General features: G+C 45.6%; 1 protein-coding gene across 2 annotated transcripts in view; it reads left to right on the top strand.

Annotated features, from left to right (window-relative positions):
• Positions 1-27,114, top strand: part of eda (ectodysplasin A) — a 110,455-nt gene that overhangs the window by 80,500 nt on the left and 2,841 nt on the right. The window contains exons 3-7 of one of the 2 annotated variants that reach the window (XM_063203888.1): positions 20,174-20,215; positions 21,986-22,153; positions 22,768-22,802; positions 23,272-23,323; positions 24,644-24,765. In XM_063203888.1, the coding sequence (XP_063059958.1) occupies positions 20,174-20,215; positions 21,986-22,153; positions 22,768-22,802; positions 23,272-23,323; positions 24,644-24,765 (419 nt within the window). Of the gene's footprint in view, positions 1-20,173; positions 20,216-21,985; positions 22,154-22,767; positions 22,803-23,271; positions 23,324-24,634; positions 24,766-27,114 lie in introns of both variants that reach the window. The other variant, XM_063203887.1, reaches the window with a different exon arrangement.

The raw sequence follows: 27,114 nt of genomic DNA, 5'->3' as shown, positions 1-27,114 counted from the left end.
GAATTTTTTTTAAATTACGCTTTCATTGATATTATCAATTCATTATAACAGATCTACCAGCGACACTGTTGTAATGTCTTTGTTTCATTTGTATATTTTGTATCAAAAATGCACAGCAATGTCCGTGTGAATCCACTCCACCCCGAGAAAAACAGTACCATTCCAGTTACAGAGCAGTCCATGATTATGCCTGGTCTATTTGTCTTTTTGAACCTTGTACATCACTTTGTATGCGTACACCTACAAACGAAACATGGCGCCGTAAACAAGTAATTTAAGGCATTACCACAGGAGCATGAACCATTACAAACATCCTCTAGCGCTGTTGTCAGGGAGCTTCACAACATGAAACCAGGAAGATGTGTTTTAAAAAGCAGTGGGTTGATGTTCTCATGTACTCAAAAACCATGTTCCTCACAATTTGCCCCCCCCCCCCACATACACACACACACACACACACACACACACACACACACACACACACACACACACACACACACACACACACACACACACACACACACACACACACACACACACACACACACACACACACACACACAGTGAGCATAGTGTCCTTCCTGTGGAAGTCATCTATGCCCCATTAACCTTTCCCACATCCCCACTCAGACAGGGGTTTGTTTGGAGCGCACTCGGCACCAAGTGCCCTGGGCATTTCCACCAATGTACCAAGGCCTACTGCACGACTACGTTTGGGAGCAGCGACGTGACACAACTGCTGCTTCGTTTAAAAGAATGATGTTCCCTGCAATCATACAGCCACTAAAAAAGCCAACTGCTTGGCATGAGCCATGCATGATTTAAATGAAGAGAGATATGGCCACGCATCCACCAACGGCTGCAAGTCTACATGTTTTTTTGTGGAACTTTGGGACAGGAACTCTCGACTCAGCAGGAGGTGAGTGGTTAGCATCGAACCTCCTAGCAACCAAACGCCTAGCAACCAAACACCTAGAAACGCTGACGGTACAACTAGCCAATAGCTAAAAACAGACACGTCTGTGACATTGGTACACATGGACATGGACCATTACAAAAGTAAACATCTTTTAGAAGCAAAACTGTGAGCTAATAGGAGGAAATAGCCATTGGTCTATCTGTCTGTTTGTGTGTGTCCACGGTGACATGGTGGCTTGGAGTCCAATTGGCGCTCCTAAAGAGATGCGGTTTACTATGACGAATACACCGGCAGTACACGCCAGGACCGTGGGAGGGCAAACCACCCTGTTGTGCACAGTACTAGTTGTTGTATTTTATTTATTTGGACGTTTTAGCCTTTAATCGGACAGTGCAATGAAGGATGACAGGAAGCGATTATGAAAAAGAGAGGGATAGAGAGAGAGAGAGAGAGAGAGAGAGAGAGAGAGAGAGAGAGAGAAACGAGGTGGGACCAGGGAATGACCTCGAGCCGAACTTGAAACCTAGACCCTTGAAATTTATGGCGCAGGTGTCTCAATGAAGCCCTGTTTTCATGAGTTCACAGACTGTTGTCTACAAGCACGCACACACACACACGCACGCACACAAACACACACACACACACACACACACACACACACACACACACAACTGTGTCATGGGGCAAATTTGTCTGCGACACAGAATGAAGTCGATGAGCCAGCCAAACCGTCTGTTTTTCATAGTGGACTGTGGTTGATCTCTGTTAGTGCCCAACTGTGTGGTTCCGTGATGAGTGGTTGTTCTGTCCAGGTGGGCTGCTTTGTCGAGATGGCCAATCATAACCTACTTTTGGTAAACTATGTACGTTTTTCTGTTCTTGCGGTCTAACCGTCGATATGTACAAATAGTCATTGGCAGTGTCGGGCAACCTGGATTCAGGTTGGGGGTTAGGGTTAAGAACCACTGTTGTGATGGCTTGGCAATTAGCTCTGCTCGACAGGTAGGCCATATTAACACAGCACCATACCATGTATGCCATTATGCGTGTCTAAAGCTACATTCACATTACTCGCTTCTCGCTCACTCGCCTACTCGCCACTCGCTTATGGAACGTTCGCTAAACGTTCTCGCGGGTTTAGCTTAGGCCTGGGCGATATGGACAAAAACAAGGCCGACAGGCGGACAACAGATGCGTCCCTCTATGCCAGTTCCAACTATGCCATTTTCCCCCCCAAACGCCCCCCTGGCCTCCTCTGTCAACGCCCCCCGAGGATGTACTTTTTGTTTATTGGTCATCATGGACACTCGAAATATTGTGGCAGGCAGCAAGGCAGTAAAATGGCGAGACATGGCTTTATTTTTTGCAGTTTAGGGTATAATAAGCTTATCATCATTCTTGGATTTGGAAAAGAACCATAGGCTATGATTTGAAATTTCACATAGCCTAGATGAAGTAGGCTACATTACAAATTACCAGACATTTATTAGGCCTAACAACCTTTAGTATCACACCATTTCAGCATTATGTGCATGTGGGAAAGAATCTAAACATCGACAAATAATAAATAAATAAATAAAACCGTTTGTGTGAATCATGCGCTTATGGGTTCACCCTTTAGGTGAATTGAAACTCAATTACCCAGAATGCTGCACGTGAGCTCTCTACCCGGGTGATTCTGGAAAACAAACATGGCGGCAACTCGCTTTACTACCTTAATAATGTGTTAATCCGACGCTAGATTTCTTAACTGATGAAAATCGAAGGCAGAAATCAACATTGTAGTGTCTAAATATGAGGTCGATTGGTCTATTTGTGGCGTACATCACGATCGGCTGAGTTGTTGGCCTCACGTTTGTCAGTTAGCCTGTGGCTAGGCTACTTTTCGCCAACGTTAGCATCCGGTTTAGTATAGAAAGGCTATGCTTGCACGCATTCGCTCCGGTCCAAAATGGCAAGTCTGCCGCCTTGTGGCCACAGGAAGGAACAATTGAAGGAATGCGTTTCAGACACAATTGAAGGCGGACGGACGGACGGACGGACGGACAGACAGACCCTCTTATAGAGATGCTGGGACGCATCTAAAAAACATCTCGATATATTTTGTCTATATCTCTATACGATATATATCTCAAAATTTTCAATTCCCCCTTAAAGAGGCAAAAAAACTACACACTGGCATTTATATACAGTGCCCTCCATAATTATTGGCACCCCTGGTTGAGATGTGTTTTTTAGCTTCCAATTATTTTATTTATTTTCTAAATAATATGGGACCTTAATGGAAAAAAAGAGAAAAATCCAACCTTCAATACAAGTGCATTTATTCAGTGGGGAAAAAATCCCACGTACAGAAATAATTATTTGACATCAAATAATGTGTGTCACAATTATTAGCACCCCTGGTGTTAATATTTTGTACAACCCCCTTTTGCCAACAAAACAGCACCTAATCTTCTCCTATAATGTTTCACAAGATGGGAAAAGACAGAAAGAGGGATCTTCAGCCATTCCTCTTTGCAGAATCTCTCTAAATCATCCAGAGACCTGGGTCCTTTCCTCTGTACTCTCCTCTTCAGCTCACCCCACAGGTTCTCAATGGGGTTGAGGTCAGGGGACTGAGATGGCCATGGGAGGAGCTTGATTTTGTGTCTGGTGAACCATTTCTGTGTAGATTTGGCCATATGTTTAGGGTCATTGTCTTGCTGAAAGACCCAGTGACGACCCAGCTTCAGCTTTCGGGCAGAGGGCAACAGATTTTGATTTAAAATGTCCTGGTATTTCAAAGCATTTATGATGCCATGCACCCTAACAAGGTTCCCAGGGCCTTTGGAAGCGAAACAGCCCCACAGCATCACTGACCCACCCCCATACTTCACAGTGGGTATGAGGTGCTTTTCAGCATGCGCATCTTTCGTGGTACGCCAAACCCACTTAGAGTGTTTGTTGCCAAAAAGCTCAATCTTGGTCTCATCTGACCAAAGCACACGGTCCCAGTTGAAGCCCCAATACCGCTTGGCGAACTCCATACGCTTGCGTTTATGATTGTGAGTGAGGAAAGGTTTTCTCCGTGCATGCCTCCCAAACAACTTGTTGGCGTGTAGACAGCGCCTGATGGTTGATTTGGAGACTTTGTGACCCCAGGATGCTACCATTTGTTGTAATTCTGTAACAGTGAGCTTTGGAGATCTTTTGATTTCTCTTACCATCCTCCTCACTGTGCGTGGTGGCAAAATAAACTTGGGTCCTCGTCCAGGCTTGTTTACCACTGTTCCAGTTGTTTTGAACTTCTTAATTATTCCTCTCACAGTGGATATGGGCAGCTGCAGTTGAGTGGCAATCTTCTTGTAGCCTCTGCCTGACCTGTGAAGGTCGACGCACATCTGCCTCACTTGTATGCTGTGTTCCTTTGTCTTTCCCATGTTTAAGAGTGGATAAGAGAAATGGCCTCGGTGTCACGTCATATTTATACCCCAGGGAAACAGGAAGTGATGAATTACTAATTAAATGTTCCTACATACTCTGGTAAACTTTGTAAACTACTGTAGAAATGACAGAAATGCTTCAATTATATTTATTTCCTGGGAATTGTTAAGGGTGCCAATAATTGTGGAACAGGTGATTTAATGAAAAATAATTATTTTTTAGTCAGGGATTTTTTTATTTTCTTACAATTCATTTGAGTTGAAGGCTACATTTTCCTACAATTTTCAGTGTGACAGTATTCTTCTGCAATAAACACTGAATTTATTTTAAGGCTTTTAACACATCTCAACCAGGGGTGCCAATAATTATGGAGGGCACTGTATAAGCTTTGAGACAAACCTGTCTAGGCTGCGGCTGTGTAGTCAGAAATTTGACTAATCGCATAGTGGAATCGGAGCATTCTCTTCTGGTATTTCTATTATGCTATGGTAACCGAGCCACAGACGGAAGGCAGAAGCGCGCTCTGGTGCGAGAGCAGCGCGGAGGAAGATAATTTGCTTCTGGCAATCTCAGAATTTAAAAAGTTTATCACTTATCTCGATAAATTCGATATGCCAAAATCTACTTCAAGATGTTTCTCCTTCTCGATATATCTTAAATATTGATATATTGCCCACCCCTAGTTTAGCTGCCAATGCAAAAGCAAGAAGTACTGTCAGTTATCCGAACTCTACCTTCCAATTGGTTACTTGCTTACTCGCCTCGCTCAAAGTTAAAATGTTTTTAAAATGTCCACCCACAACGCATGGCTTGTACTCTCCTTGCTTACTCGCTTCTCTGTAACACATAGACTTTCTATTGACTTAATTCGCTTAGCGAGTAACTAGTAACAATGTTTGTGAACGTAGCTTAAGATGTGGAGAAGAGAAGGAGCAGCAGCTAGGGACAGAGTCGAGAGCATGCCTGCCTGGGAACCTGCGTCAGGCTCTGGGGCTTTGTGCTGCTTGTTAGTCAGCACTGAGATTCTGTTTTATCTGAAATGAATTTATGGCTTTAACCATACGCTCAGTGTTAGCCGTGAAAAAAAGATTCAGATCCCTCCCCGTAATTGTTAGCAGTGCTCATAAAAGATGTCTGGGTCAGCTGTATGACAGAATATGTCTAGATACATCACAGACACATACACACTCTGACGTATGTGATCACAGAATTGTATACACATCACATACACCATCAGAGAATTTTTGCGTACACACAGACTAACGTACATACACATACACAGCCATGCGTGCAGACATACATCCACACACCCACATTCTCTCACACTCACGCACACACTTAGATAAACACTCTGTTCCTGTCTCTGTCTCTCTCTCTCTCTCTCACTCTATGTCTATCTCACTCTGTCTGTCTCTCTCTCTCTCTCTCTCTCTCTCTATCTCTCTCTCTCTCTCTCTCTCTATCGCTATGTCTCTATGTCGCTCTCTCTCTCACACACACACACACACACACACACACACACACACACACACACACACACACACACACACACACACACACACACACACACACACACACACACACACACACACACACACACACACTAGCAGGTGTTCCGCAGACTTTTAACATTGAATCAGGCAGAAATGTAGCAGAACAGAGATAGAGGAGTCTCTAAATCAAAGCAAGGAATTGCATACAGTCCAGTAAATCAGTCAGGCCATGGCATCCAGGGCCCTGTTCTTTAATATAAAGCCCAGCTTTTATTTTATCCAGCCCATAACTCCAGCCCTAATACTGCCAGCCCCGGCCACCGACAGCTTTTGCTGGGCCCAGGAGAAAGTCATCTGAAAGCCCCCCCCCCCCCTTTTCAATGCATACAATGTAATGAGGACCCAACTCTGGGCCCCTGGACCTGGGACAACGGATCCGTTTGTTCCCCCGTTGGTGGGCCTGCCGCCAGCCACCTGATGGATGGATAGCCCTCGCTCGTGTGAAACATATTCGGCTGTGATGAATAGGATCTGTCTACTACACTACAGTATACCATAGCCCAGAAAGCCGACACAGGGAGACAAAGGGGTCAGTTGTCCCAGGTCCTAGGGAGAGTGGGGGCCCAGAATTTGGTTCTCATTTGCATTGTATTGCGGAGGGGGCCCTTTCGCATGACTTTTCTTCTTGGCCCAGCCAAAGCTGTCAGCGGCCCTGACTGTAGCCCCAGCTGGCTAACAGCAACCTGATGTGTGATTTACAACATATTTCACCTGTTTTTTTAACCTTTGGAGATTCGCCGTTCAATCATCTTACACGTCACATACACTTTGTTACACATTATACATACACGCGTAAAAATGAGTATCCCAAATTCACCTCCAAGACTGTCATGTCATGGAACTGCGGTAAGAAATAATGTGTGTGAGTGTATGCAGGTTTAACGTGGTTTGTGTAGCCTCAAGAATGTGCACCGTTCCTCCAGTGGAACACTGTAATCAGGGAAGCCGACAGGGGGGGACAAAGGGGACAGAAGTCCTGGGCCCAGGGAGAGGGGGGGCCCAGAATTGGATCCTCCTTCCATTGTGTGCATTGAGATTAGGGCCCTTTCATTTGTCTTTGTCCCGGGCCCAGCCAAAGCTGTCAGCGGCCCTGACTAATAGTTGTTGAAAAAAACTTCTGCGATAGTACTAAGTTACTATGACATTTCATAGAACTTTAGTAATGCGCATAACGACTTGGTCATTGCTATTCCGTTAACAAACAAAAAAACAATAACAAGGGCCATGTGTTAACAAATTAAGGTGTTCAGGGTCAAATGGGAAAATGGTGCAGCTTGATGTTGAAATTGATGAATATGGATGGGTGGCAGTTGAACTGCACTGATGTGCAAGATTAGTGTCCGCCATATGTCTCCTGTTCTCCCGAGGGAAATGCTGGAAAACCAGCCACTCTGGGTCCTGGATGTATTTTTGGGGAGGACAGGAGGGACAGTTTTTCTGCTACTATTAAAAGGTGTTACACTGCAGATGTTACACTGAGATGGGCATGACTGCAGACATTGCATGGTGGTGCACCCCTCCTCTGAAAACAGTGTTTCATCCATGCCTGGGGCAGAGTGCTGTGCCTCAGAGAAAACACGTTTTTTTTTACTGTTTGTCTAGCTTGTTTTGTGTTTACCACCAAGTGTTTGTTTTGAAGAGCTTTATAGTGGTTGATGTTTCGTCCCCGCTTGCCACCAGTCGGTCCTGTTGTATACAGCTGTGGATGCTAAGACAGCAAACAGGAAGTCACAATTTATCACCCCTTAGCTGGAGTCGGATCTTGTAGTGTCTTTGTGCAGATGCTCTTCTGAAAAGACTCAACTACATCTTAACAACATTGGTATGCCATTACCAAGAGCCTCTTACTGCAGATGGACCTGTGGACAGGCCTTTTCACTTTTAGCTGTAAACACTCAACTACATCATAACAACATTGCAGAGATGATGCTTAAAGTAACTGATTCAGACTTGGTCATTACCATTTTGGTGACAATAAGGTTCTGTGCTAAGAGGTAACAGATTAAGAAGTAACAGATTAAGTAACAGATTAAGAAGTAACAGATTAAGACTTGGTTAATGCTAATGTATTGTAGGAGTTAATGTTGTGACTAACTGTCAGTACCCACAAAATAGTATAAAATTTGGGTTTTCACACTCAAGGAGGGAACCTGAATGAACAAGGAACCGTAGGTATAAAGCTAGGTTTATACACGTCGCTACTAGTTACTCGCTCAACGAATTTAGCGTTTTTGGCACTTCCTTGCTACTGTAGAGTTTACTAGCCTACCATAGTATTACACTACTATGCCATTACACAGAATCTTTACTAATACATTATGATTTGGTCATTGTCATTCTGGGCCTGGTCACAGCAAATTCATACAGTAACAAGGCCTATCCCTTGACGCAAGAGTGTCAAACTCAAATTGACCGTGGGCCAAAATCAAAATCTGGAGCCAAACTCAATATGTATTAAAGAAAAAACAAACAAAAATTGTGCACACATACACTTAATACTCATATCTAAATTACCCATTATTGTGCTTGCACATATTCTGTTGCATATGAGTGTGAGCTGTTTCACTGGCCTGGGCTCACTCCAAGTCCTGTGACACACACATTTTACTGTTTAAGTCTTAAAGGTACACTGTGTGAGATTTTTAGTTGTTTATTTCCAGAATTCATGCTGCCGATTCACTAATGTTACCTTTTTCATGAACACTTACCACCACCATCAAATTCTAAGTATTCATTATAACTGGAAAAATTGCACTTTTCATACATGAAAAGGGGGATCTTCTCCATGGTCCGCCATTTTGAATTTCCAAAAATAGCCATTTTTAGCTGCAAAAATTACTCTACTTGGACCATACTAGGAAATATTTGTTCATTACTAAGTAAACTTTCATGCAAAGATCAAATTTGGCAATAGGCAGCCAAGTTTTAATGAGCAGCATAGTTGCAGTACCTCTAACACTGTACATTTAGGGTGTATGTGGGCCAACTGTAATACACATTTGAAATGATCTCGCGGGCCAAATGAAATGACTCTGCGGGCCAGATTTGGCCCCCGGGTCAAGACATCCCTGCCTTAACAGATTAAGTTTATTTTTGTTTATTCTCCCCAATATGGGTCAGGACTACTCATCATCTTTTGTTACAGTTGTGTGTACATAGCGGGTGTCAGGAAATGGACCTCTGAGGCTGCCGGAATGGCGAGCATTTAGTGTGCACACGTGCGTGTGATTGATGTGATGTTTGATTGGCGAGTGGACTTGACTCTGTGCTGCAGTTAGTGTTAGAGGGGCCAAGGGAAATGTTTGCTTAGTTGCGCATAACATTAAGTACATTACAGGGGGAGCGGCACAGCTTTGGTTTTTATGTGCGTCAAACACAAATTTGAACGGGAACGCAGCCCAAAGCTCTTCGGAAAGACTTGGCCATTCTCCACTCTATTCCACTGCAGTCCTTGAGATTTTTGAAGCTATTTCTTGTTTACTTTTGCTGTCATTTCATTTGGCCGGATGCAGACAACAATGGATCTCCTACATTCTGCATACATTCTACGTTCTCCTATACGAAGGATAGGGTCATGGGCTCACTTGAAACAAAAACAAAGAGAGATGGAAGGAGGGATGGAAAAAGAGGAAGAACAAGAAAGGAACAGAGAACAAGAAAGGAGAGGTGGAACAGAGAACAAGAAAGGAGAGGTGGAACAGAGAACAAGAAAGGAGAGGTGGAAGAGAGAACAAGAAAGGAGAGCTGGAACAGAGAACAAGAAAGGAGAGGTGGAAGAGAGAACAAGAAAGGAGAGGTGGAACAGAGAACAAGAAAGGAACAGAGAACAAGAAAGGAGAGGTGGAACAGAGAACAAGAAAGGAACAGAGAACAAGAAAGGAGAGCTGGAACAGAGAACAAGAAAGGAGAGGTGGAACAGAGAACAAGAAAGGAGAGGTGGAACAGAGGGCCGACGCACATGTTTGCATGCCTGCATACCTCAACACAGTCATACGTGTGTACATATGCATGCACACACGCACGGACACACGCAAACACAGACACACGCGTTAACACATATAGTACAGTACTGTGTGCATGCGCAAACACACACACTCACTAACACACATGCACAGACAGACAAGCACACGCACACGCACACACACACACACACACACACACACACACACACACACACACACACACACACACACACACACACACACACGGCTCAGCCTCGTCCCGTGGCTCACCCTGAGCTGGCACAGGATCTTTCTCTAAAATAATCAGCTCTCTTTTATGTCGCTGCACTTTGCCTTAAGTATGCCGTTCGCCTTTTTCGCTGCGCGTCTCGCGGGCCGGCAGATGTGTTTTTGCAGTACGTGTTGTGAAAATGTGGTTCCAATGTTGGCTCTCCTTTGATGCTAATTTGTTCCATTCATTAAAGCGTTTTACCACTTCTCTTTTTTTCTCCTACTCCCCTCCTCCTCCCCTCCTCTCTGCATCCCTCCACTCCCCCCCCCAAGTCACAATCTGTTTACAGAACCAACTGGGGGACTCTTCTCTGAAGTGAAATCTCAAGGGGCTGAAGCACTGAACTGAGGACTCTGTGCATATGAGTGTGTGTGTGTGTGTGCGTGTGTGTGTGCGTGTGTGTGTGTGTGTGTGTGTGTGTGCGTGTGCGTGCGTGCGTGCGTGTGTGTGTGTGTGTGTGTGTGTGTGTGTGTGTCCGCGCGTCTGCTCTGCCATGCATGTATATCTGTGTAGGCCTTGCTGTACTTGTGTATGTGTATGTGCACGTGCGTGTGTGTGCGTGTGTCTATCCAACTGTGCTTACATGTGTGGAGGCCTTTCTGTACATGTGTATGTGCATACACACAAACAGACCTAATATAAAAAGAAAGAGTGATAGAAAGACAGAGAGAGAGCAGAATAAGAAGAAAAAGAAGAAAAAGAGGGGAGGGAATGAGTGAGATAGGATGAGAGCGATAAGCAGGGGAGAGAGAGGACAAGATAGGATTGTGACAGTCTTTTGTTGTTTGCATCTGCCCATGTGTCTGTCTGTCTGTCCATGTCTTCGCTGATGACTATTTATTGTTCATTAAAGCCGAGAGACACTTGAGCTGAGGTCATGTTTAAGTGGTGACACCTGCTAGCACCACAGCTGACTAATGAACGAGACACCAAGTGTGTGTGAGTGTGTGTGTGTATGTGTGCGTGCGTATGGTTGTGTGTCAGAGTACTGTTGTGCATGTGTACAGTATAGCTACATGCATTTTCCCACAGAGAGCCTGCATGCACGGTTGCGTGGCGTGTGAATTTGCTTGAACATGTGCGCAGTGTCTGTTCTCTTTGGTGTGCGTGTGAGTGCGTGTGTGTGTGCGTGTGTGTGTGTGTGTGTGTGCGTGTGAGTGCGTGTGTGTGTGCGTGTGTGTGTGTGTGTGTGTCTAAATGAGAAACTAAAAATATACAAGCAGTGTTTGGGTGCATGTGTGTGTGTGTGCGGGTGCGGGTGCGTGTGCGTGTGCGTGCAATCTTTCTCGCTTTAACCATGTGCATACACACCACGTCTTCTGTTGGGTGTTGTGCCTCAGTGTTACTACAGTATAATCATGAGAATCCTGGAGCCTTTGGTCTGTTAGGCCCACTGTATATGCATACAGTATGTCATGGACTAGTTGCATTCTCAAATATTTACCCGTTCACCATACAAAGTATGTGTGAGGAGTACAACCATGTAAGTCAATTGTTCTTTGAAGATTCTCATTCACCCAGGTCATGTTATTCAAAGACTTGTAAAGAGCTGTTAGCAACTGGACTTCTTACGTGAACCAGAAACTGTTCCTTTAATAGCTTAGGAACCAAAAAAAATGTCTTTTAAGCTCTATGAAGTCCAGTTGCTTGTAATTAAACTCTATACAGAGAATGTTTCAACGTATTAGTCTACTAAAGGGGTCACTGATACGGTGTACTTACCTCATTTGGTACAGTGGAAACGCTTTGTTAATATAAAAACACTTCATGTTAGAGTATAATTACATCGGCGGTTAAATTTCAAATTAGCTCAGTTTAATTTTGAATAAAAATTAGTTCCACTTAGAAAATATCATGTAAACACTTCCCAATTCGGAATTAAAGTTAAAATGAAACTTTATTCTGTATAAATTAGGTGGTTTATCTCATTGGTAGTTCCGAATAAATGTATTCTAACTGTATTCCTGTATCGTGTATGTATACTCTCCGGTTGTTCCACACATACTCATTGCTATGAGATGACGCAAGAGGCAACTACCCAGATCCAGCGTGTGCATCCCCTGTCCAATCAAAATTCTTTCTGATCCCCAGATGTTTATTTAAAAATTAAATGAAGTGCTTCATGTGAACTCAACGGAAAACAATTTTAATTCCAAACAATTTAATTCCGATCTATTCATTCAGAATAAAAACCATGTAAACGTAGCGAACATATTGTGTACAACAATGGTATATGCTATCACACTCTCAGAAATGAAGGTAAAGAACTCGTCGCTGTGGCTGTACCCTTAAGGGGAGTACCATTGGGTCGCTTGGGTGGTACCTCAAAAAAGAGGTGACAGATGCACATTGGTCGACATTGCAAGATACTGAACGCACCTCTTTTTTGGGGTACCAATCAAGCAACGTAATGGTACTCCCCTTGAAGGTACTGCCACAGCGACGAATTCTGTACCTTTCGTTCTGAGAGTGTACATGTTATTCCACTGTACCTACAGTAATGAGGCAAATGCACTGTAAAGGTGACCGGTTAAAATAAGATGTTAGCCTCTACCTAGTAATTACTTTATTACGCTATTTAATGGTCAACACTGCCTTAGATCTATTACACGTATGGAGCCTCCTTACGTACATATGTAAGGCCTTTGACTGCGCTCACACTACGCTCCCTCATGGGCTCTGTAAGCCATGAACCTCCCATACCATAAGTGGATGTCAAACCAAACACGCTTCCACACGCCAACCACATGAGCATGTTCCTTATAACATTGGCCCCACCACCACCACCCAACATCTGCCACCCTTCCACTCCGTGGTCAGAGGAGCTGAGAGCAGAGGAGAGGAGAGAGGCCCCTCTGCGATAGTGAGCGTGTTAGTGTGCGTGTGGGTTCTTTTTTTAAAAACTGGTGCAGGAACCAAGCGTTGGTGGTCGGAAAGTGGCATTCCTGCGCAGGGCTGCCGAGGTTTTCTGGTCTGGTCCCTTTTCTTTCTTTCTTGTGCTGATACGTTCCTGATTTTCGCATCAACAGTAGGCAAACAGAGAGGAGGGAGGATGAGAGGGAGGGAGGGAGGATGAGAGGGAGGGAGGGAGGGAGGCAGGGAGGGAGGGTGGAGGCCAAGGCCAGAACACAGGGTGTTTCCCACGCATAAATCTGCCTCCTGTCAGGGTGCACTGGGCATGTCATGGTAACTGCATCGGACAAGTGTTTACCCTCCGTCAATCCATCAGCAAACAGGGTGACGGGCCGCGGTGAGGAAGCGAGCGGGAATCATGGTCAACCCTTCACACGCAAACACAAGCAGACATCCAGACCTAACCTCTAAGTTGCTCACTTACTTCTGTTTTTGAGAGTCACTGAAATCAGAAGGTCTGATGACTGCAAATCTTGCCAACGGAACTCTCCGATTCGATAAACGGGCCATTAGAACTGATGATGCGTAAACTGTACGCAGGACGTGCACAGTGTTAAACAAATGAAGACTGACTTGCAAAAAAGACTTAAGGTTAAGATGGAATTGGAGTAGTTACTGTGTGGTTGCCATGTACAGGCAGTTGTGGTTGCTAATGGCCCAGGCCTGCACAAACTGATTCTGATACCACCCAAAGAAAAACTCCAGGCGGCCAGGGAGACATAGTACAGTAGACTAGTAGACAAAGACATAGTTGGGACACATAGTCTCAGTACAAAATGCTTGCACATTCACTATACACAGTAGATGGCACAGTGTTAAGTCAACACTTAGAGAGTTGAATTTAATAGCCATAGTGTTGGGCTTACTCTCTAAATGTTGAATTAACATGGAAACATTTACTGTGTAACTTTTCGTCCAGGGCCATACCCAGAAAGCCGACCAGACCTGAGTCTGGCTGTACAGTATGTAAGCATGTGCATATCCATCTAGTGGTTTGCTGCCTTAGGGCAGCTCCCATACTGTAATCTCCGCCGTTGAAAACAAATGCGCGACCATATTTCCACCCAATGTAATTATTTGTGTCTGTGTTTGTCTGTGCGGATGCTGGTTGTTTTGTGTGGGTGTCATTGAAGTGTGTGTGTCTGGCCATCTTGTAGAATATTGTCTGTGCGCCTGCTGTACATGCGTGTGCATGTGTGTTGTTTATCTTGCCAGTGTCTTTGCCATGTTCGGGACGTAAGATAGTAATTATTTTGTTAGATAGTAGGAAGTAAATAGTAATTAGGGTGTGACGGGCTGAATGGGAGAGGTGCTCATATTTCCCTTCTTCTGGCCCATCTCTCCTCCCTCTGCTCTATCCCTCCATGCCCACCTTAGTCTCTTCCTCCAGTCTCTCCCTTTGCCTTTCTTCATCTCTCCATTCTTTTTCTGTCTGCCTCTCCCTCCATCTGCCTCTTTGTCTCTCCTGTCACCCTCTCCCACTTCTCTCCGACCTCTCCCTCTGTTCTCTACCACCACCCTCCACATCCATCTGTCGGTCTCTCGAAATTCATCCAGTCCTCACAGTCTCCTCCTTTCTCTCTATCCAGTCTCCCTATCTCCCACCTCTCTCTGTGTCTGTCTCTCACATCCAACTCACCCTTTGTCTCTCCAACTGTCCCTCCCGCTGTCTGTCCTTACAGCCTCTTCCTCCATGTCTTCCTGTCTTTCCCCTCCCCTCCTGTGACACCCCTTTCTCTCTTGATGTGTCTCCCCTCTGTTTAACTCTATCTGCCTCTGGTGTCTCCCATTTCCCTTTGCTTTTCTAATCTCAATCCGTCTCTTCTCTCTCCTCCAGCCTTCTCTATCTCTTCCTGTCTCTCTACAGCAGGGGTCCCCATCCTTTCTGGGTCTGAGGGCTACCAAGGGCTACTCGAGGGCTACTGAGGGCTACTTTTGTTCAAAATCCTCTACTGATGTCTTGGTATCATTCTCAAATCACACTATTATTGAATGATAATTTGCTTATAGGTTATAAAGAATAAATAATCTCGTATTTAAATCAAGAAAAGCATTAACTGTGACTAAAATCTGGTAGTCTGGTAGTATTAACATCCTTTGTGGGCACCTCAGAAGCTCCTGGAGGGCTACCTGGCGCCCGCGGTCACCACGTTGGTGACACCTGCTCTACAGTATCTACCCTCTCCCTCTGTCACTGCCGTCTCCTCCTCCTCCAGTATTTCCATCTCTCCATGTCTCCTGTCTGCCCTTCCTTCTCTTCCAGTCTCTCACATCTGCTTGGCTCTTTCCCTTCATCCTCTTGGATCTCCCATCTGCCTGTGTCTCTGTCTGTCTACTTTCGTCTGATTATTCTGTCTACCCGTTTGGTGTCTTCAAGTTCTCTCTTTCTCTCTGTCGTTCTCATTTCCCCATCTCCTCTCCACTCTTCTTTCCTCTCCTTCTTTCTCCTGCTTGCCTATTGTTATTGTCTCTTCCTCTGTCTGTCCCATATCCTCCCCATCTCCTCTCCTGTCTCCTGGCTGTGCACTTATGCTATTGCCTTCCTCTGTGCTGATCCCGCATCTTCTCCCATCTTTGATCGGCTCATGTCCCCTCTCCTGCATCTCGGACTCTCTGATATCCTTTCTATGTCCTGTCTCCTTCCTGTCAAACGGCGCGTCTCTTTCCTTCGTCTCCCTCCCTCTCATCTCCTCCCCTGCCCCTGCGTGTCCAACGATGCTTCATCTCTTCCCTTCCTCTTGTCTCTGATGTCCTCTGTCTCGGATATCTGCCTCGTCATATCCTGTTTTCTGCAAGTCTTGCCTCTTCTCTTCCCTTCCTCTGTCTCCTCTTGCATCTCCTCCCTTCCTCTCTGTCTCTCCTTGATATCCTCCTCTTCTCCCCTCTCCTGTCTGTCCACTGATGACGCCTCATATCTCTTTTTTTCCATTCTCTCTTCCATCTCTTCTCATCTCCAGTCTACTGCATCTCTTCTTTGCCTCTCTGTCTCTGATATGCTCCTCGTCTTTTCTCTCCTACCTCTAAACTGATGCATCATGTCTCTGTCTCTCCCTCCATCTCTGATATCCTCCTTGTGTCCTGTCTCCTGCCTGTCAAACAATGCATCTCTTCCCTTCCTCTCTGTCTCCGATGTCCTCCTTGTCTCCTCTCTCCTGCCTCTCCACTGATGCTTCATCTCTCTTCCCTTCCTCTGTGTTTCCTTCCATCTCCTCGTTGTAAATCCTGTCTCCTTTTCTGTCTCCTGCGTCTCTTCCTTGCCTCTGTCTCTCCCTCCATCTCTGATATCCTGGTCGTGGCCTGTCTCCTGCCTGTCCAACGATGCCTCATCTCTTCCCTTCCTCTGTTCTGAATCCCCTGGACTCCATGCAACCCGTGTTTACTTTCACATCAAAGAAACGGCACTGAGCGCGCAGCAAATGAACGGCATCTGGAACAAATACAGAATTGAAGCGAGTGTCTTTTTTGTGTTGCTTTTTTTTGGGCTGTTTTTTTTTTTTTTTGGTGCGCAAATTGTTCGTCTCACTTTTTGATCTCTGCCTGTTTTGAGAAAAAGAGATATTGCGTGAGAAGTGCACGGCACGAGTCAGTGACTGACGTTTTTGTAGTGCGCAGACACAGGCACTCAGCGACTTTAATTAAGACGGGTCGGGTCAGAGATGAAGACGTCTCATAGAGGCGAAAACAAGCAAAACAGCAGCCAGTCAAACGAACACATGGATGATGGGCAGGGGTGGTGGTGGTGGGGGGTGGAGCTGGGATTGGGGTGGGGCCCGACTGGATTGGGGCTTGTTGACTTGGGGTGGGGAGGGTGGAACTGGGACTGGGGTAGGGACTTTGTCTTGTTGGCATGGAGTGGAGGATGTGGAGTTTGTTGGGTGTGGCCGGGCATGAGGGGGAAGGTTTGTGTCTTGTTGACTGGCACTGTGGGTCTGTTCAACCGTATCTCTATCATTTCGTGAAGTTTTCACGAAAAAAAGGGGGAAATAACTACAAACTACGTGGTGCATTCACGTTATTGCCCGTTTTTCGTGGTTGGGCAACGCTTCCGCTGCCTATTCATTTGAATTGCCCGACTGCTGCCTAGCGACTCCTGGTCGATTTACGATTTGCGACGTCTGTTGGTGATGAGAGTGGGTGTGGAGGAGTGGGTAGGTGGCACGACTCACAAGGAAGGTTTGTGTTTGGCTATGACTTACACTGTGGGTCTGTTGGTGATGGGAGGGGGTGCTGGGTTGAACAGCAAGAGCAGCCAGATTTGTGTCTTTTTCACTTTGCCTTGTGGGTCTGTGGAAGGAAGGGTGGGCAGGGGAGAGAGTGCACAATGAACAAGGTTTGGGTCTTGCTGAGCTGTGTGCTGATATGTTGATGATAATAATAATATATAACAATAATGATAAGAAGATTAAGCTTAGAAATTAGTTTGAGTATACCATGGAAACATCTAGGTTATTTGTTTAAAAGATTTTTTTGTTTTTGCTTTACCTGAAATGTAGAAATGACCCATAAAATGACCCATAAGCAATAGTAAAAACCAGACATGTTTAAAGCTCAGAGAATGTAAAAACAAGAGAAAACAAAATAGTTAAGAAATCATAATGAATACGCTAACTGAAACACATGAGTCTTCAGTCTGGATTTGAACAGGGGTAGAGAGTCAATATTGTGGATGTCAGGGGTGGGAGTGGGGGGATTGCATGGGTGTATGGGGGGTTGGGGAGGGGGCACAAGTTACAACGAAAAGGTGCGCTATTGGTCTGGGGATGGGGATGGAAGTGGCAACGAGGAAGGTTTGTGCCTTTTCCTGTGACTTATACATTACATTATTACATTACATTACATTGCATTTGGCAGACGCTTTTTAACCAAAGCGACTTTCAAAAGAGGACATAATCAAGCCAACATCACAAGCAAATACAAAGTGCACAGTGGCTATATGCTGACAGGCGTAGGGAATGAATGGCACAATTAGGCACAATTAGGAAGGGTTGTGTCTCGCTGTGACTTATACTGCGGGTATGTGGAAACATGGGCATGGGCGGTGGTTGGTGCACTCTAGAAAGTGCTTTTGTTGTGTCGCTGACTGGCAACTGTGGGTGGTGGGATGGGATGGGTGGTAGTGGTGGTGGTGCTGGTGCTGGTGGTGAGTGGTGGTGGTGGTGGTGATGGTGATGACGATGGTAGAGGGGCACTTGAGGAATAATGCGTTTGTTGTCTCGCTGACTGGCATCTGTGGGTCTGCGGCGAGCCCTTTCCAGCAGCCCTGGGTTGGCAGCAGTGTTTGGAGCGTCTTTTGAAAATGGTTTACCTTTTATCCCCGAGGGAGGCGTTGTCTGCTTATGTGTGTCACTCCGATGCTTGCTGCACATCAGCAGTTGTTGACCAAAGCAGTGCCCACTAACACCCATTCGCGGTGCGCTTGATGAGGTGTTGAGCCGAAGTAGGCAAGCATGTTGTTGGGTAACTTGCGGCCTTTTTGTGGGGCTGTGTGTTTTCTTTATTATTACTGAAGTTGTGAGAATGGATATGTGTGTCTGGATGGAAGATGCTCAATGGCGTCATAGCGGTCAAACTTGTTTCTTTTCTTCGTGTCTGTCTGTCTTGTCTTTCCCTTTTGTTTCTTTATTCTTTTTTAGACAAAATGCTTTCTGACTAAGCCTCAAAACCACAAGGGAATCCGTTCAATGCTCCTTGTTGTACAAGGGCTAAGAGAGAGATCCACATTTTTCTGGATTCTAATCTGAGGGAAAAGTCGTAGATTGCTCTGGGAAATGTTTCATTTGTGAGTCTTTTCTTCTGAGCAGTCAGAGTCTTTTCTCCCCCCCTCCCCCGTTTCCCCCTCCTTCATCTTTTTTTAAGAGCTCAGCATGTGCTTGGCACACAATATTAAAATACCTGGCAAATCATTATCAGTCAGATCTTTCCAGGCTTCCCCCACACTTTCGCCTTTTGTCTCTCCTCCCTCCTACCACAAACACACACATACGCTCATTCACACAAACACAAAGACATAAGCGTGCTCGCACGCACACACACAAACACACACATGAACTCACACACAGAAACACACACACACACACACACACACACACACACACACACACACACACATGACACACACACACACACACACACACACACACACACACACACACACACACACACACACACACTCACAGACGTGTACATACGCAGACACTCTCACGCCCACCGCCTCCTCCACCCCCCCTGGAGTTCCTGTGTGCCGGCCCTGTGCGCCTCGTGAGTCCTATCTACCTACCCCTGTGAGGCCATTTTAGATTTTAATTCAGTAAAATTCCACAGTCTCTAAATGCTAATTGCTAACAGACTGGCGCTCGTCCACCAGTACCAGTAATAGTACCAGCGCTAGCACCTCTCTCTGCTCTTCAGAAGGGGGTGGAGTGGAGGGGGGGCGGAGGGGATGTGTGGGGGGGTATCTGTCGTTTGTTCCTCATCTAACATGTACCAGATTTCCAAAACCGAGCTCTCCTCTCCTCCCTCGTTAAACAGGCCCACTGATGAAAATCTGTTTGTTTATCTGCGAGGCATAAAAAAACAACCCGACGCGCTGGCTGGCCAACGGCCGTATATCGTAAGATGTTATCGTTAAACCGTCCTCAAGCACTGGACAGGAGCCATCACAAACTTCGGCCTATCTACGTTGTTAATTTCCAAAGTGTGTGCGTGTGTGTGTGTGTATGTGTGTGCGTGTGCGTGTGCGTGTGTGTGTGGGAGGGAGGGAGTGGGTCAATGTGTGTGTGTGTGTTCACATGATTAAGACTAATTTCAGCTACATTGTGTGTGTGTGTGTGTGTGTGTGTGTGTGTGTGTGTGTGTGTGTGTGTGTGTGTGTGTGTGTGTGTGTGTGTGTGTGTGTGTGTGTGTGTGTTGGTATATCTGTGTTTGTATGTGTGTGAGTGTGTGCGCACGCGGGTGTGCATGTGCGTGTGCGTGTACGTGTGTGTGCCTGTTATAACAGTAATTTCAGCTACACTGTTCTAATTGTACAACGATGAGCTGTTCAGAGACGTCATGACATTACAGCAAACTTGAAACTCATAACAATCTCTCTCTCTTTCTCTCTCCCTCCTCTTTGTCTCTTTCTCTTTAGAACGGAACGGTGGCAACGTGAAGAGAAAGGAAAGAAAAAAAGGTACCATCACCACATGACACAAAAAACAATTTTTTTGTAGCCCCATAATGCATGCCGTTCCACCAGTGGAACACTGTCATAGTCATTGAAAAGTGAACTACCAAAGTCCTACACTACTATGACTTAACACAGGGCCTTTATCAATGCACTACGACAGTGTTGCCCAACCTTTTTCTGTCTTGTGTACTCCCACCAGCCTTTTTATCATGCCACGAGTACCCACCAACCCATACTCCATGTCTCTTCCTCCATCCCAATGTGACAGTATCCCATACATTTGTTATCATTAGACTTTTTCCAAGTACCCCATGTAGTCTGCTCGTGTACCCCTAGTGGTACATATACCCGTGGTTGGGAACCGCTGCACTACGACATGGTCATTGCCATTCTGGTAACAGCACATTTATAACGCTGTGTCTTCTTGGGTAAACAAACAAAAAAGTAACCATTTCCCCACATTTGTGCGGCCCTTTTGTTTTGGTGGTGGCCATTTGCATAGTACATGTAATCCAGGCTGGTTTGGAATCGTCTGCTGTTTCATTTCAGGTCAAGTGGAATTGAGACAAGCTGGCCGATGTCTCGCCGACTAGACCCAGGGATGAACGGAGCACTCAGCTTATTTTTTAGATTTCTTTTATTTTGGTGCACAAACGTTGAAAAAACGTAATAAAGAAAATATGCTGAGTGTTCCGGTCATCGCTGGGTCTAGTCGTTGAGAAGTAGCCCAGCTTGTCTTGATTCTGCCGTGAGCGCCACAGACCGAAGCGCTAAAAGACATCCTTCTTCCAAGTCAAGTGGAATTGGTTTGCGATAGTTTCCAAGACAATTCCTTGGCTGTCATGTGCTTTATGTTTTGGTTTATGTTGGATGCATGTTATGAGTTTGTTTCTGTAGTTCTGTTGTCTGTATTTAGCCTCAGAGACATTGATGGCCATGACTGTTAACATTAGTTTGTGGTTATCTTAAAGGGACACTGTGTGAGATTTTTAGTTGTTTATTTCCAGAATTCATGCTGCCCATTCACTAATGTTACCTTTTTCATGAATACTGACCACCACCATCAAATTCTAAGTATTCATTATGACTGGAAAAATTGGACTTTTCATACATGAAAAGGGGGATCTTCTCCATGGTCCGCCATTTTGAATTTCCAAAAATAGCCATTTTTAGCTGCAAAAATGACTCTACTTGGACCATACTAGAATATATTTGTTTATTACTTAGTAAACTTTCATGTTAAGATCAAATTTGGCAATAGGCAGCCCAGTTTCAATGAGCAGCATAGTTGCAGTACCTTTTTTGACCATTTCCTGCACAGGGTACCTTTAATGGCTTCCTAATGCTCTACTGTAAAGCTTTACTACCTGTAAAGCCAGTCCTATCACTGAAACTCTGTAGAGCCTAGTCTCCTCTCATTATTCCAACCCCGTCTCCCCTCTCCACCCGAGTGGTTTGCTGTAGCTGCCCCACCTGACCTTGTTGCAAGAGTGAAATAATATTGAACTGAGGCACTAGCTGGCGACCGCCTGGCTAAACAACAGCAACACAGCTCCTTGGGTTACCACAATATCATCCTCTCATTATTTCTCTCTCCTATCCTCTCCCATCTTCTCCCCAACCCCCCTCTCTCCAAATGGCAAGAAAAGGCCTCTCATCTTGATGTGTCTTTGAATGTCATTCAAAGCGCTCTATAAAAACGTATTTATTTTTATTTACATTTTCTATTTTTTCCTTTCTCCTCTCCCTTCCCCAACCCCCTCTCTCCAAAAGGCAAGAAAGGGCCCCCAGGTGCTCCCGGCCCTCCTGGGCCCCCAGGCCCAGCAGGCATACCTGGCATACCGGGGATCCCAGGCACCAACGCCCCTGGCCCGCCCGGACCCCCAGGCCCCGTAGGGCCTCCCGGGCCCCAGGGGCCACCTGGCCCGCAAGGTCCGTCAGGTATATACCTCCAAGGGCCACTCTCATTCACTACACACAGTCATGGACACACTCTGAGACCACCTGCTCCTCAAGGTCTACGTATCTGGTACATGCAGTACCTGCAAGGGACTCTAATTCACTAACAAGCACTCACTCACTCAGGCCTCCCAGGGCTACTCTCATTCACTAACACCCTCGCTGACAAACTGACTCACTCACTCATTCACTCACTCACTCACTCACTCACATTCACTCACGCATATACTGAATGACTCACTCGTACACTCACACGTACACTCACTCACTCACTCACTCACTCACTCACTCACTCACTCACTCACTCACTCACTCACTCACTCACTCACTCACTCACTCACTCACTCACTCACTCACTCACTCATACATTTGTTGGCACTGCATTCTGACTCACATTACATTACTCACATTGCATTACTTTCCCATCCAGGCCTTACACAAACACAATATTCCCCTCAGGGGGATCTTTTTCACTGCATGTCAAATATGAGCCTGAGTCATACCTCTGTGACTGACAGCCATTTGCTTTTGTGTCATTAAAATGTTGATTTAATTAAGTATTATTAATTTATTTTGTCTTTTTGCTTTGGTTGCAGGGGGTGGTGAGAGGGTTCGGCTGAGAGACTTTCAGGTACAGTATAACATGCATAAGTTACCTGAGAAAAAAGTTCCATCACCAATCATGAACTGTGTAATATTTCTAGCAGTTTCTTTCCAGAACTCATGCTGCCCATTCACAAATATTAACTACTGCCATCAAATTCAAATTCATCAAGTATTCATCATGACTGGGAAAATTGCACTTTTTAAACATGAAACATCTTCTCCATGTCCTCCAGTTTTGAGTTTCCAGAAATTACATTATTACATACAGCATGTCTATGATTTAAAATAAAATCTCTAAATGAAAGGGTTAATCAGAATCAGAATCAGAATCAGAATCAGAATCCGCTTTATTGCTCAACTATGCTTGCATACTCAGTAAAATGAATTTAATGTGCATTTGTCCTTGATTTGTCCTGGCATGATATTTACAAAGGTGGCCACTAAGTGGCGCTGTCTTGCATTGATGACGGTGGTGTTTGCTTTGTGTTCCTCAGCCGGCTGTGGTGCATCTGCAGGGTCAGGAGACCACCATACAGGTGAAAGAAGGTAAGAGTTAACTTTTAGAAACCTCTTTAAGTTCACCTCACTGGAATAGTTTCATCTTTTCCCATAATACATACCAGCACATACATATTTCATGTGCACATGCATGCACACATACTACATACTACACACACACACACACACACACACACACACACACACACACACACACACACACACACACACACACACACACACACACACACACACACACACACACACACACACACACACACACACACACTCTATGTTTCTCTCTCTGTCTTTTTCTTTCCCTCTATCACACACACACACACACACACACACACACACACACACACACACACACACACACACACACACACACACACACACACACACACAGACACAGACACACACACACACACACAGACACACACACACACAGGTCTTTGAGTGACACTGCTGGGCAACAAGGAGGACAAGGCCTTGACAGAGTGTCAGAGCCTCTAACAGACAACGCTAAGTCCCTGTTTGATTTTCATCAAAACAAGTGAGGAGGAGGAGGAGGAGGGCCCCCCCTCTTTGGTCTTCTCTTGCTTCTCTTGACTCTCCTCCATTACTCTGTCTTCTGTTGTGACAGTGCTGCCCGACAGCGTTACTCAAAACGTTTCTCACGTTGCCAATGTTATTGTGTGTTATTGTGTATTTCATCAGCAGGGCAACTTTCATGTTAGCTCGCTAGTCGGTGACAGCTAGTGTTTTTAATCATCTTTAAGGCCCGGGCGGGCTGGTCCTGTGTGTGGGTGTTTTTTTTTTGTCTTGTGTTTTGTGTGATGAGTTGTTGTTAGTATCCCTGCGCTGTGTGTGTGTGTGTGTGTGTGTTTTGTTTGGTTGGTGTGCGGGCCTCTGTTTCTGTTTGTGCTTGTTTGTGAGTGTGAGGATGTGTGTGCGTGTGTGTGTGTGTGTGTGTGTGTGTGTGTGTGTGTGTGTGTGTGTGTGTGTGTGTGTGTGTGTGTGTGTGTGTGTGTGTGTGTGTGTGAGAGAGAGAGAGAGAGAGATAGAGATAGAGATAGAGAGAGAGAGAGAGAGAGAGAGAGAGAGAGAGAGAGAGAGAGAGAGAGAGAGTCTGGATTTGTACTCCTTTCAGTGTGTGTGCGTGTCTCTGCGCGTGTCTGTGCCCATTTGCCTGTACCCGTGCTCGTCCGTTTGTGTGTCTGTCCGTCTGTCTGTCTGTGCCTGTCTGTGTGTGTGTGTGTCTGTCTGTCTGTCTGTATGTCTGTCCGTGTGTCCGTGTCTGTGTGTTGTCTCCTCCTTATGGCGGATGTTGAGTGACTGCCCTTCTCTCACACTGAGATCTTTCAGAAGGCGTACTCAGAAACTGGAAAATGATCTCCATGCACCACAAGGTGTTTAAGATGCACTCGCACTCGGGGGAGCTGGAGGTGCTGGCGGACGGCACCTACTTCATCTATAGTCAGGTAGAAGTGAGTACGGTCCTTGACCTAGCTCTTTGCTTGCATTCGCTTCCCCACGCACCTGCCCGCTTGCTTGCATGCCGACACTGCTACACATAAACACACACACACACACACATACATACATACATACATACATACATACATACATACATACATACATACATACATACATACATACATACATAGTACACAGGGACATATGCATATGCATATGCACACACACACACACACACACACACACACACACACACACACACACACACACACACACACACACACACACACACACACACACACACACACACACACACACACACACACACACACACACACACACACACAGATAAATAAAGGCACACACACATACATTCAGTACACAGACAAAAACAGATCTACACTCAAACACAAATCTACACACACATAGCAAGAATGCACACACACACACACACACACACACACACACACACACACACACACACACACACACACACACACACACACACTGGATTTGGACTCCTCCAGGGCTTAGACGGGTTCGACAGGCCTGAAATCAAACGAGCCGGAGCTGGAAAGGCAAAGCGAGACAAGTCACGGAGAAACTATTCAATGACGAATTGATAGCACGGATCAGGCCCCCTCCGAAAACGGCACGCAACACAAATGAAAAGTTTTCGTCTTTTCCACTGTAGGAATAAATTAAGCCATTTTCACGTCCAGAGGGCTCAGGGTGACAGTGGTTGTGTGTAGACCTTGGCAGTAAGCAAAACATTTTATTTTCATTATAAAATAAAGGAATTGGGGTTGTATATTTCGGGGGGGATTTGCTCAAATGAATCCAGCCGTGTTTTTGCAATGCTTTATGGGGGCTATAACTTCTCATGCAGCCATGCTCAGCTGAAAAGAGGAATTATGCACCTTCTTATTCTTTTCCTCCTCCTCTCCCCCTCTCTTCCTCTTATTCTCTTCTCCTTTTCCCCTCCTCTCCTCTTCTTATCCTCTCTTCTGGCTATTCTCCTATCCTTTTCTCCTCCTCTCCTCTTCTTCATCTGCTCCTCTTCCCTTCTTCTTCTTCACCTCTTCCCATCCTCTCCTCCTCCTATTTCCTTCTTCTCTTCTTCTCCTCTTCTCCTCCCCATCTTCTCTCCTCGACGTATCCTGTTCATTCTCCTCCTTGATTCTCCTCTTCCTCTTCCCCTCCTCTCCTCTTCTTCTTCTCCTCCATGTTTCTTCTTCTCCTCTTCTTGTGTTCCTCCCTTCTTCTCCCCCTCTCCTCCCCTCCTCTCCTCTTTTCCTCCTCCTCCTCATTTTCTCTTCTTCTCCCCCCCTCTTTTCCTCCTGCACGAATATGGCATTTCTCATCCTCTTCTCTTCCTCGCCTCTCCTCCTCCGCACCTCCTCTTCTCTTCTTCTCTTTCTTCTCTCCTCATCTTCCTCCTCGTGCAGCATTCCTGCCCAAACCTCAGCAGACTGCAAAACATTTGGCTTCAGTAACGCAGCGGCATTCGAGCCGTTTGATGCATTCGATTCAGAGTTTTATGTTGCAGGCATTGACAAGCGTCGACCTTAAAGAAACCAAACAAGTTCCCCTTCCACAGCCGTAGTATTTTGACAGACTGCATGTAGATGGTTTTGATCTATAAACTACCCTCCCCCCTACCGTGTCCACCCCTTACCACTCACACCCACCACCCAATACCCCCTTGCCACCAATATCCACTGCTGCACCACTGTCCTGTCTCCACCCCCTCGAACCAACACCACTCAGCTCCCCATCGACCACTGCCCCTTCCCGCAAATACCCTACCCCACCCCATTCCACCTTTACTGCACTACTACCCCCTCCACCACCACCACCAAACACACACGCACACAGACATGAACACCCCCCTCCAACATATCCTCCACAACCCCCCGCCCTCCCCAAAAATAAAATCTAGCCACATCTGTGTCTCCCCAAAGCCACAAACGCATGTCGTCTCTCCCCGTATGTTTTGGGTTAGGCTGTGTGAGCAGCTCTTGCAGCTGTGCGATGAAACCAAGGTGAAGGGTTTCACAGCTGTGTCGGGGTGATGTCTGGGTGCTGGCGGGCCTCCGTTTTTTTTAGTTTTTGTGAGTGGCGTTTGGGTTGGCTTAGTTTGGGTTGGTTTAGTTTGGGTTGGTTTAGATTGGGTTTATTGTAGAGTGTTCGGGTTCTGGCTTCTAGTTCTAGCCAGTTGATTTCAGCTCTGACATCACAGAACCCTGGAGGAGTCCAAATTATATTTTTGTGAAAGTTGGAATTCTAAATAATATAGTAAAACTACACTACTAGTAACTACCAACAATAATATTAACTACGTACCTTCCCAGAGCTCT

The sequence above is a fragment of the Engraulis encrasicolus genome, chromosome 7, assembly GCF_034702125.1.
Source record: "Engraulis encrasicolus isolate BLACKSEA-1 chromosome 7, IST_EnEncr_1.0, whole genome shotgun sequence".
In the NCBI taxonomy this organism is placed as follows: Eukaryota; Metazoa; Chordata; class Actinopteri; order Clupeiformes; family Engraulidae; genus Engraulis; species Engraulis encrasicolus.
Note: the sequence above shows the minus strand (reverse complement) of the source record. Positions and strands in the feature narration are given on the sequence as shown.